Source organism: Phyllobates terribilis, unplaced genomic scaffold (assembly GCF_046119375.1).
Source record: "Phyllobates terribilis strain yellow unplaced genomic scaffold, ASM4611937v1 Scaffold_3__8_contigs__length_932513732, whole genome shotgun sequence".
Taxonomy (NCBI): Eukaryota; Metazoa; Chordata; class Amphibia; order Anura; family Dendrobatidae; genus Phyllobates; species Phyllobates terribilis.
In genome coordinates this window covers 106,763,447-106,776,312 of record NW_027362763.1, presented here as the reverse complement: position 1 = coordinate 106,776,312, position 12,866 = coordinate 106,763,447, and the positions used below count along the sequence as shown (strand labels likewise).

The 12,866-nt window shown below is 41.9% G+C and overlaps 1 protein-coding gene across 3 annotated transcripts in view; it reads left to right on the top strand.

Annotated features, from left to right (window-relative positions):
* OPN5 (opsin 5) overlaps positions 1-12,866 on the top strand; it is a 92,257-nt gene that overhangs the window by 63,415 nt on the left and 15,976 nt on the right. For 2 of the 3 annotated variants that reach the window (XM_073674099.1, XM_073674097.1), the window contains one exon: positions 10,342-10,461. In XM_073674099.1, coding sequence (XP_073530200.1) covers positions 10,380-10,461 — 82 coding nt within the window. In that variant the 5' untranslated portion in view covers positions 10,342-10,379. Of the gene's footprint in view, positions 1-10,135; positions 10,260-10,341; positions 10,462-12,866 lie in introns of all 3 variants that reach the window. The other variant, XM_073674098.1, reaches the window with a different exon arrangement.

Sequence of the window (12,866 nt, the reverse complement as noted above, 5' to 3'; positions counted from 1 at the left end):
AGAGAAAAAAACGCAATGTGTGAACATAGTCTTAAATTTAGCTTAAACCAAAAACAGCATGCAACAAAATTTGTGATTTTTTTTTTTTAACAGCAAAAAAACCTGGAGCAAAATATTTAATACATTTTCTCCATAGCCCGCTGGAGTAAGGTGTGCCAGATTTATTAGGAAGCGCTTGTCTCTTAACAGAGGTGGCGCATCTTTGGGCTGTCTGTGAACGAAAAAATAAAATCTGCGCTTACCAAGAGATTGTGTAAATTTCACCTACAATCTTTTCTGGAGTCCATTACAGAACATTTGTCACTCTGTAGTAGACCTCCCCGCCTTTTTCCAACCCCTCTCCTTTTTTTTTTTAAAGTGATTAGTCTGCTGGTGCAAATGGTGGCAAAATGTTGTGCAATTAGCGCCTGCGACAAATCTTGCAACTTTTTGCAAGATTTAAATCCCTCACAGAATGCCTCTCTGACCAATAGAGTGACTGATTTTTTTTTTACAAAGAATCCGGATTTTTATCCAGTTCAAAGTAGAAAATCTACAATGGATAGATTCCAGGATATTGTTGTTACCAGAGATCTAAAGAATCTCTGTGAAACATCTATTCAGAAGAAAATACCTAATTTAACCAAAGATGAAAGTATTGCATTGAAAAACCTAATGAAAAATAAAAATCTGGTTCTAAGAATGTGCGATAAGGGCGGCTCTGTAGTGGTCATAAATAGTGTTGAGCGAACATGCTCAACACTGCTCGGTACTCGCCCGAGCATCACGCTACTCGGGATGTTCGGCGAGCACCGAGCATTTCCGGGTTACTCGGGCGGGAGCTCGGGTCTCCGCCCTGCATGTTTGGTGCTCTTTACAGAGCCAATGAACATGCAGGGATTGCCAGCCAGTCCCTGTAATGCCGCAGCCATGTTGTTTGTGGGCATTACAGTGATTGGCTGGCCGCACAGCGTCACCTCCCAGACGATCAGCCCATCATGATTGGTGTGTGTGGGTGTCTGTGCGTGTGTCTGCGAGTGTGTGCGGGGTGTCTGCGCGATGTCTGCGGGTGTGTGCGGTGTCTGTGCGATGTGTGCGGTGTCTTGTGTGTGTGTCTGCGCGATGTCTGCGGGTGTGTGCGGTGTCTGTGCGATGTCTGCGGGTGTGCGCGGTGTCTGTGCGATGTCTGCGGGTGTGTGCGGTGTCTGTGCGATGTCTGCGGGTGTGCGCGGTGTCTGTGCGATGTCTGTGCGATGTCTGCGGGTGTGTGCGGTGTCTGTGCGATGTCTGCGGGTGTGTGCGGTGTCTGTGCGATGTCTGCGGGTGTGTGCGGTGTCTGTGCGATGTCTGCGGGTGTGTGCGTGCAGGCAGACATAGGCCGATGTGACACTACTACTCCCATCGGCCTATGTCTGTCCCCGGTCCACTCGTGCCAGCAGGATCAGCTCGATGGGAGCAGTAGTTAGCTCTCCAGATGTGACAGCTGTGCATGGGAGATCAGCGCAGGAACGTGGACAGGTAACTATTTTTTTTTAGTAAACTAAGAATTAAATAAAATTGTGTGTTTTATTTCAAATAAATTATTTTTTTCTGGGTGTAGTGTGTTTTTTCTTTTTAACACTTTGTAGGTTAGTAATGGGGGTGTCTTATAGACGCCCATCATTACTAACCTGGGCTTCATGGCAGCTGGCGCTGACATGAACCCCAACCCTATTACCCCCTGCCACCGCACCAGGGCAGCGTGGAAGAGCGAGGCTAAGTGCCAGAATTGGCGCATCCTATGGATGCGCCATTTCTGGGGCGGCTGACGGCTGGTGTTTCTAGCCTCGGAGGGGGCCAATATTCATGGCACCTTTCCTGGGCTATTAATATCAGCCCCCAGCTGTCTGCCTAGCCTTTGCTAGCTATTAAATAGGGGGTACCCCACGTCATTTTTTGGGGGGGGTCCCCCATTTTAATAGCTAGTAAAGGCTAGGTATTCAGCTGGGGGCTGATAGTAGTCTGGGAAGCTCTGTGGGTATTACCCACTTCCCAGGCTTCAAACATCTGCCCCAGCCGTCTGCTTAACCTCCGCTAGAGCCTAAAATTATGGGGGATCCCACGCCAATTTTTTTTTAAATAAATCCTTTATTTTAACACTAAATGACATTTGAGGAGTTAATAAAAATGCAGTCCCTAAATTATTATTTATTTTTTAATTACATTTTCCCAAAAATTTTGACGTGGGCTTTGCCATATTTTTGTATGCCAGCCAGGTACAGCATCCAGCTTCTATGAACGCGCCATTTTCCGGGGTGGTTGCGGACTGCAATTTGCACCGGGGGAGGGGGGGGCAGAAAGCTTGGGCCTCCCTGCGCTGCAGATTCCATCCCCCAGCTGCCTAGTTGTACCTGGCTGGACACACAAATAGGGAGAAGCCCCACGTATTTTTTTTTTAATTATTTCATGAAATTCATGAAATAATGAAGAAAAAAAGGGCTTCCCTATATTGTTGTGTCCGGCCAGGTACAAATAGGCAGCTGGTGGTTGGGCGCAGCCCGTTCCTGCCTGCTGTACCTGGCTGGCCACAAATATAGTGCGAAGCCCCACGTCAATTTTTTTTAATTATTTCAGGAAATTCATGAAATAATTTAAAAAAAATTGACGTGGGGCTTCGCACTATATTTGTGTCCAGCCAGGTACAGCAGGCAGGAACGGGCTGCCCCCAACCACCAGCTGCCTATTTGTACCTGATTGAACACAACAATATAGGGAAGCCCTTTTTTTCTTAATTATTTCATGAATTTCATGAAATAATTAAAAAAAAAAATACGTGGGGCTTCGCCCTATTTTTGTGTCCAGCCAGGTACAGCTAGGCAGCTGGGGGCTGGAATCCGCAGCGCAGGGAGGCCCAAGCTTTCTGGGCCCCACCCGCTGCAAATTGCAGTCCGCAGCCACCCCGGAAAATGGCGCGTTCATAGAAGCGCCATCTTCTGGCGCTGTACCCAACTCATCCAGGGCCCTGGTGCGGTGGCTCACTGGGTAATAAAGGGGTTAAGGCCAGCTTGGCATTATCAGCTGGCCCTAAGCCCGAAATTCATGGGGTCACGCCAATATTAGACATGACCACCATGAATTTCTAGTAAAGTATTTAAAAAAAACACAACACCCAGAAAAAAGTCCTTTAATTGAAATAAACACAATTCTTTATTGTTCTAAATTAAACCATACTTACCATCACGCCCATTCCAGCTGAAGCCAACGATCTCCTGCAATAAAAGAAAAATAATAAAGCAACCTCATCCTTACCTTTCCATGGTTCCCACGACAGCTTCAGCTCTGCTACATCGAGATGACAGGCTGGACCGCAGCAGAACGCTGCCATCCAGCCTGACATCCCGCAGACACTGAGAAGCGCAGGCATGCTTGTGCTCCTCAGTGTCTCTCTGTGACGGCATAAAGATGAGCCGAGGTCATGTCCAATGAACTCGGCTCACCTCATGCACGTCACTGACAGCGTGGGAAAATTCTCACGCTGAAGTGCTGAGTGCAGGAGAATTTTCCCACGCTGTCAGTGACGTGCATGAGGTGAGCCGAGTTCATTGGACATGACCTCGGCTCATCTGGATGCCGTCACAGAGAGACACTGAGGAGCGCAAGCATGCCTGCGCTTCTCAGTGTCTGCTGGATGGCAGCGTTCTGCTGCGGTCCAGCCTGTCATCTCGATGTAGCAGAGCTGAAGCTGTCCTGGGAACCATGGAAAGGTAAGGATGAGGTTGCTTTATTATTTTTCTTTTATTGCAGGAGATCGTTGGCTTCAGCTGGAATGGGCGTGATGGTAAGTAGAGTTTAATTTAGAACAATAAAGAATTGTGTGTTTATTTCAATTAAAGGACTTTATTCTGGGTGTTTGTGTATTTTTTTTTAACTTTGACTATGGGGTTAGTAATGGGGGTGTCTTATAGACGCCTCTCCATTACTAACCTGGGCTTGATGTCAGCTGGCATTATAAGCTGACATCAACCCCAGCCCTATTACCCCACTGCCACCGCTACAGGGAAGTGGGAAAAGCGAGGCTAAGTGCCAGAATTGGCGCATCCTATGGATGTGCCATTTCTGGGGCAGCTGACGGCTGGTGTTTCTAGCCTGGGAGGGGGCCAATATTCATGGCACCCTTCCTGGGCTATTAATATCAGCCCCCAGCTGTCTGCCTAGCCTTTGCTAGCTATTAAATTAGGGGGGACCCCACGTCATTTTTTTGAGGGGGTCCCCCATTTTAATAGCTAGTAAAGGCTAGGTATTCAGCTGGGGGCTGATATTAGTAGCCTGGGAAGCTCCGTGGGTATTACCCCCTTCCCAGGCTTCAAACATCTGCCCCAGCCGTCTGCTTAACCTCCGCTAGAGACTAAAATTACGGGGAACCCCACGCCAATTTTTTTTTAAATAAATCCTTTATTTTAACACTAAATGACAAGTACAGTAATCAACACTATCACTGTGCTTCATACATATGTGACTGACATGTTTCTATCTATCTAATCTATGTATGATTCTCTATTCCTTCTATTCTAAATTGTCGGGTACAGATGCTGAGTTGCCGGCCGGCTTTTTTAAAGAGACGGTGCATGAAAACACTATTATATTTTTAAATAAATCCTTTACACTAAATGACAAGTACAGTAAGCAACACTGTCACTGTACTTCATATATATGTGACTGACATGTTTCTATCTATCTAATCTATGTGTGAAGCTCTATTATGTCTGTTATAAATTGTCGGGTACCGCTGCTGAATTGCCGGCCGGCTTTTTTAAAGAGACAGTGCATGAAAACACAATTATTTTTTTAAATAAATCCTTTACACTAAATGACAAGTACAGTAAGCAACACTATCACTGTACTTATTATATATGTGACTGACATGTTTCTATCTATCTAATCTATGTGTGAAGCTCTATTCTTTCTGTTATAAATTGTCGGGTACCGGTGTATGCGCTGATGAATTGCCGGCTTTTCATGTAATACATTCTACATTATTCTTAGTTGTTTTACTTCATGTAGAATTAACCTACAAGGAAAGAAAGGGTTTATTTTTATTCCGATATTTGTGTCCCATTGACTTGCATTGGTTTCCGGTATCGGAATCGGCGATATCTGATACTTTTTGGGTATCGGTCCGATCCAATCCAATACGCTATTTCCTGATATCGGAAGGTATCGCTCAACACTATCCTTAACATATTTCACAGGAAAGCACTTTCACTTTCGTTTTTGAACGTTTTATTGTGAGCCTGTAAAAGTGGCTTAATACCTCTGACCACGTTTTTGACAGCAGTGACCTGGGGGTCAGAAATGCTTCCTGGGGCGATCCCCATGCTGTCCCCATGTCATTTGAGCACTGTCACTATCGTTTTGGGCACTTGTTAGGCTTTTAAAAGACTGCCGGGGGAGCCGCCGCAAAAATGCTCGAGTCTCCCATAGACTAACATTGGGCTCGTTGCTCGGGTCGAGCAACCGAGTATCACGGCGAGCTCGGCCCGAGCTTCGAGCACCCGAGCATTTTAGTGCTCACTCAACACTAGTCATAAATGATATTGATTATGTGGTTGCTCTAGAGTCACACTTAAAGGACAAAAAATACTTATTTACCACCTTGCTAGTGACCCTACTTTAAAAAAAGTAATTGATGAAGGTTTTTCATTGGGTATACTGACAAAAAAAGAAACGGAATTCCTTGAGGTAACATCACCCATTATTCCTATCATCCATGCGCTGCCTAAAACACATAAATCGTTATCACCTATTTCCATAAGACCAATAGTGTCAGGAATAGGCTCATTAAATGAGCATTTGCGCGCATGGCTAGATAGTGCCGTACAATCATTGGTAAAAAGAATACCGGCTTTTTTACAGGATTCTCGTGATGTTTTGCGTATGTTTCAAGATTTCAAAGGGTCCCACAGATACACTTGGGTTTCTTGTGATGTTTCTTCTCTTTACACCAGCATTCCCCAACACATAGCTGTTATGGCTGTCCAATAATTCTTACACACCTGAACTTAAAGAGTATATAGAAAATGTGCTCTCATTTCTACTCCGCCATAATTATTTTATGTTTAATGGAAAGTTCTTTTTGAAAATTAGCGGAGTGGCGATGGGAGCCAAATTCTCACCATCCGTAGCCAATTTGACTATGGCATGGTGGGAAGAGTGTTTCATGTATACTTTCCATAATCCATTCTCATCTTCAATAAAACTATATGCTAGGTATAGAGATGATATGATCATTGTCTGGGAGGGGGCGGTATCAGAGATTCCAAATTTCATCTCTTACCTTAATGACAACCAGTTTAACTTGCATTTCACACATAGTCATCATGGTGAAAAAATGGTATTCCTGGATTTGGAACTTATTGGTGACAATAATTGCACAATTGTAACTAGAACCTACAGAAAACCTTCAGCAGGTAATACAATTTTGGATGCTCGTGCATTCCACCCTTTTCATGTTACCAAAGCTGTTCCTGTGGGTGAATTTATTAGACCTAAGCGGAATTGCAGCTCCAGTGCCAGCTTTGACATAGAATCCAGGACTATCAGATAGCGCTTTTCTGATCGCCGCTATCCCAATTGGAGCTTAAACAGGGCACAACAGATTTCAAACACTAGGAATAGGATGGACTTAATAAAACTAGGATGAAATCAAATTAAAAAAACAGCTTGCCAGTTTTGGTTCTTACCCACAGTCCGTATTTTAGGTCCATTTCCCAGATAGTGCGACGCAATCTACACATTTTGCAAAATGATCCCGTCATTACAAACATCTTAAAAGACGGAGTGAGAATAGTACCAAGGAAAGCAAAAATGCTGGGAAATGCATTATCACCTAGTTTGCATGTTAACCATCACAAAAAACCCACATCTCAAACATGGTTGTCATTAAAGGGTTAATTTAAGTGTGGACAAACTCCGTGCAAAACTTGCACAGTGTCGTTTAAAACCAATCATTTTTACAATTACGATCAGAGTGAAAAATTCAGTGTAAAAACTTCTTAAACTGCAATAGTGATCACGTAGTTTATGTTGCGAAGGCACGATCTGTAACCTCAAATATGTTGGTTTTACTATCCGTAAGCTCAAATTTAGAATCAGGGAGCACCTTTATGACATTGAAGAGCCCACAGATAGGAACATCTCTAATATCTCAAAACATTTTGTGGAATGTCATAATCGCAGTAAAATTGGTATGCGTGTATACGCGATAGAACAAGTACCGAAACATGTTAGAGGCGGTAGTCATACTGATGCGGTCCGCAACAAAAAAGCTTTCTGGATATTTTCTCTGAACACATATGCTCCATCAGGGCTTCATCTCAGACGAGAAATTATGTTACAGTACTAAAAGCATAATATTCAGCCCTGAAAAGAAAGAGAGAAAGGAGAAAAAGGATAAAAAAATATATATATTTTTTTCTCTCAACCCATATGCTCCATTAGGGCTTAATCTCAGATGAGAAATTATGTTATACTATCAAAAGCATAATACTGAGTACAAAAGGAAAGAGACAAAGAAAAAGGATAAAACATTTTTTTTTTTAATATAGAGTTTTCTGCAGTTAATGTTTATTGAAAATTTATTCATGCACATATTTATTGTCTGCAGGTTTTTGTTTTTTTCCCCCCTTTTCTCTCTTTTTCCTTTGGGATATTTTCTGCCTTTACTTGTACAGGTTTTCTCTAGGACTTTCTCATATGTATACATGTATACGCACATACAGTGGTGGCCAAAAGTATTGGCACCCCTGCAATTCTGTCAGATAATACTCAGTTTCTTCCTGAAAATGATTGCAATCACAAATTCTTTGGTATTATTAGCTTCATTTAATTTGTCTTCAATGAAAAAACACAAAAATAATTGTCCTAAAGTCAAATTGGATATAATTCCACACCAAACCTAAAATAGGGGGTGGACAAAAGTATTGGCACCCTTTGAAAAATCATGTGATGCTTCTCTAATTTATGTAATTAACAGCACCTGTAACTTACCTGTGGCACCTAACAGGTGCTGGCAATAACTAAATCACACTTGCAGCCAGTTAACATGGATTAAAGTTGACTCAACCTCTGTCCTGTGTCCTTGTGTGTACCACATTGAGCATGGAGAAAAGAAAGAAGACCAAAGAACTGTCTGAGGACTTCAGAAACCAAATTGTGAGGAAGCATGAGCAATCTCAAGGCTACAAGTCCATCTCCAAAGACCTGAATGTTCCTGTGTCTTCCATGTGCAGTGTCCTCAAGAAGTTTAAAGCCCATGTCACTGTGGCTAACCTCCCTAGATGTGGACGGAAAAGAAAAATTGACAAGAGATTTCAACGCAAGATTGTGCGGATGGTGGATAAAGAACCTCGACTAACATCCAAACAAGTTCAAGCTGCCCTGCAGTCCGAGGGTACAACAGTGTCAACCTGTACTATCCGTCGGCGTCTGAATGAAAAGGGACTGTATGGTAGGATACCCAGGAAGACCCCACTTCTTACCCCGAGACATAAAAAAGCCAGGCTGGAGTTTGCCAAAACTTACCTGAGAAAGCCTAAAACGTTTTTGGAGGAATGTTCTCTGGTCAGATGAGACAAAAGTAGAGCTTTTTGGGAAAAAGCATCAACAAATAGTGTACAGGAAAAAAAAAGAGGCATTCGAAGAAAAGAACACGGTCCCTACAGTCAAACATGGCGGAGGTTCCCTGATGTTTTGGGGTTGCTTTGCTGCCTCTGGCACTGGACTGCTTGACCGTGTGCATGGCATTATGAAGTCTGAAGACTACCAACAAATTTTGCAGCATAATGTAGGGCCCAGTGTGAGAAAGCTGGGTCTCCCTCAGAGGTTATGGGTCTTCCAGCAGGACAATGACCCAAAACACACTTCCAATAGCACTATAAAATGGTTTGAGAAAAAGCACTGGAGACTTCTAAGGTGGCCAGCAATGAGTCCAGACCGGAATCCCATAGAACACCCGTGGAGAGATCTCAAAATGGCAGTTTGGAGAAGGCACCCTTCAAATATCAGGGACCTGGAGCAGTTTGCCAAAGAAGAATGGTCTACAATTCCAGCAGAGCATTGTAAGAAACTTATTGATGGTTACCGGAAGCGGTTGTTCGCAGTTATTTTGGCTAAAGGTTGTGCAACCAAGTATTAGGCAGAGGGTGCCAATACTTTTGTCTGGCCAATTTTTGGAGTTTTGTGTGAAATGATCAATGATTTGATTTTTGCTTCATTCTCTTTTGTGTTTTTTTCCTTGCAAGCAAATTAAATGAAGATAATAAGACCAAAGAATTTGTGATTGCAATCATTTTCAGGAAGAAACTGAGTATTATCTGACAGAATTGCAGGGGTGCCAATACTTTTGGCCACCACTGTAGTTGTTCATATGTATTGTATTACATATTTCTCATTCAGTTTTTCCAGGGTACACTTTTTGTTTTGTTTTCACCTTTTTCTTTTCATATATTCAGTCTAGTCTTCTGTGTGATTGGTATTTTCTTGATTGTTCTCATGCGTTTTTTGTATCCATGATTATTTGTTAGTATACTTCAGTCCAGTTCAGAATATTTTTTTTCACAGCCAGTGTTCAAGAGTTTTTTACTCGAAGCGCGTATGGCGTTTTTTACTCGAAACGCGTATGGCATTTTTTATACACACCACCCCATTAATATATGCTTTGTCGTCTGAGATGTCCATTTTTTGTCTTTTCTACAAGTTTTTAAAAGGACTTGCCAATAGAGATTGTTGAATTTTAATTAATTGCCCGGTGTGTTGAGCTGGATCCATCTTCACTTCCTCATGGCAGATGAGCCCCTTCTCTGTCCATACAGTTTGGCTATGTGCTAATTGCCTCCGAATACGCACTATGCACTAAGGGGTAAATTTATCATTACCTTTACACCAGTTATTTTGCCATCCATTCTTGTTAATATTTCTGTGCTAAAATTGTAGATATGCCAAATTTTACACATTTTCTTCTTTCGCAACTGATATACACTGTATGTAAAATTTCTTCAAACTGGTAGCTGGCGTACATTTACTGTTCCCGTCTTGATAAATTCCCCCCTCCCACAATGACTGCACTTTTTGGCATTGGACTACTGTATTTTTTTGCATGTTTATTTCTAATTGCATATAGGTGTAGGGGGAACAACTCCATAAATGATGGAAAAGCATTACCTCCCAGTGATTGTCTGGTCACGTGTGCCAACATGACGCCATCGCTGCAGCACAGTAACCAAAGACCAGATGTATGGTGCCTGGTGAGCGTGGTACCACGGCATGGGTATAAATACAGGTTGGACATGTCCTCAGGAAGATTTACGGGATATTCTTTTCTTTCAGGCGTCCTATCTACGCTCGGGAATGGTTATGTGCTGTATATGGCTTATAAAAGAAAGAAGAAGCTCAGACCGGCTGAAATAATGACCATTAACTTAGCCATCTCGGACCTGGGAATTTCAGGTAATCATTCACTTTTTAACCTTTGGATTCATTTTTTGAGAAAATTCTACTTTTGCAAATTAAATAAAAGCCAAGTAACATTAGGGACACACTGTGCCGTCAGGTAGTAAATCCGACAGATAAGCCACCGGGAAAGGTATTTGGCAGCGTCTTTTCTCGTGCGGAAAACTCCTGCAGATCCTTGTGCCTTTACGTGTCGAAACTATCAGGTTAGACCAACTTTGTTTTTAGCTGTATGGGCAGCCTTACAGGGGTTGTCTAATTTGATATGGAGGGACCACAGATGATCTTAAGCTGTCATCTATAGGGAAACCCAACCATTCCTCTACAGCTCCATCCCAGGGTGTATGTAAAGTGCTACACTACTCCGAATGGTTATGCCGGATCTGGTAAGGCAGAAGACAATCCCATTAATGCGTCCCATTACATCTTCAGTGATCCAGCAGTCTAAAGTGCTATATAGCTAGTTGCTCTACTGATCCGGAGTGATTAACGGGTTAACAATATGATGTAGAGCTCTTTAGGGCTTGATCACACATTAAATTTTTGCTGAATTTTTTTCCCCCATGCGTTTTTACTGCAGGAACAAACTGAATGTTTTACAATACCAGAAAAGTGAATGTGATTTCTGAAATCTCGAGCACATGCTGGATATTTTTTTACTTGCAGATTGAAACCTTCAAAGCATTTTTCCAAATCTGCGGCATGCCAATTTTTCAACATTTTTGCAGTGTTTTTCTCCAATTCAAATGAATGAGGGGAAAAAATCACAAGTAAAATGAAGCAAAAATTCACTTATTTTAGGCAGCATTTTTTATGCCAACACTCTGGTTTTTGCAGCAGAAAAATCTGCTGCAAATAATAAATGTGTGCACATAGCTTTAGTCTTTTCCATTCCATTACACTGTAATTCAATACATGTATTTACAAAGAGTCAGTGTCAGGGGCTTCCCCTATAGGAGAAAGGAGCCGAGAGGCTCAGACAGGGGAAGTCCTGTACTCTGATTGTAAACAGAGTACAGAGCCGTGGAAAACTGATTTTTGGGAGCCTGATGATTCAGCATTATCGCTTTTGCAGACGTCTGTGCAAATTAATCCAAAAATGGACCACAAGGCATGAACTGGCCACAGATCTCATGATCCTAGCATGACCGCTTCATATATATTTATGAGGCTGTGACACTTGAGTCGGGAGAACCGTGGTCAGTCCACGCATTGCACTCTGTGCTCGGAGCGATTTCCATGGATGTCTGCATGACCCCTTACAGAGCATTATTAAAACACCACTGCAATATGGTGTTTAGTATAGAAAGAGGCAAATTAAGGTTCTGAAGTATATAAAAAAACACATAATTTTGCAAAGGCTGATAAATAGTTAAGTAAATACAATTTTAAAAAAAGTTTAGTTCCTTTTTAACTTCCAGACCGACCATAAACGTAAAACATCTGGGCGACGTTGCAAAAGATGATTGCAGAGTGAGCAGGGAGACAGTTTCTGACACAGCCGAACTCTCCATAGAGACTGCAGAGTTGGTTTATTGTCATCTCTGCCTTCCTGGTTCTTCACTGATTGAGCTCTAAGTATTCAGTATAGGAAGTACGAAGAGTGCTTCCTCCTCCGGACCCAGCGACCATGTGATTACTGGGAGCTGAGAGCAAACAGAAGATGCTGGGTCCTAACAGACCAAGATTAGCTCTACAACACAGCCAGGAAGCTGAATTTGCTCTGTAACTGGGGTGAATATGCCAGCCCCAGTTACAAGGGAAATCAAATAAGAAAAAATTTATTTAAATGTTAAAATGCACCTCAAAATTGTTTTATGTCCTTATGGGGACACAATGTCTGCAATAAATGAGTGAATAAATATATCACGGAAAAAAAATGCTGCTAGTCCAAATCGCTCTTACTAGCCTTGCCCCCATAATAAAAAAAAACAAAAACATGTTCAATATATAAAAATAATTTTTTCTTAAAGGGGAAAAAAATTTAAAAGGTATTTTAGTGTTTTTTTAGGGTCATAAAAAATAATAAAAAAATGTGAAGAGCGGACTCGTATTATCTTTTTTTTTCGCCAATGTTTCCCAATATCGGCAACAAAAAGAAGAAATTTGAAATTAGCACAAAATTAGAGTGGTTATACTATTTGTTAGAAATGATATTTGTATGGAAAAAAGTATAATAACAAAAAAGATTAAAGTTGTGTTACTGTTCATGCATCTGTAGTTTAGGAGTTAACAAAGCATAGTCATAGATGGATCCAGATTTTGAAATCTCAGTTGATTTCTGCGGGGAATAATTGGGGTCATTATGATTTCCGAAAGAGCATGTCTGATCATACAGACATATTACACGCCTTACAGATTTTTTACGGCCAGATACATTTTTACAGTTCCCCCCAAGTCTT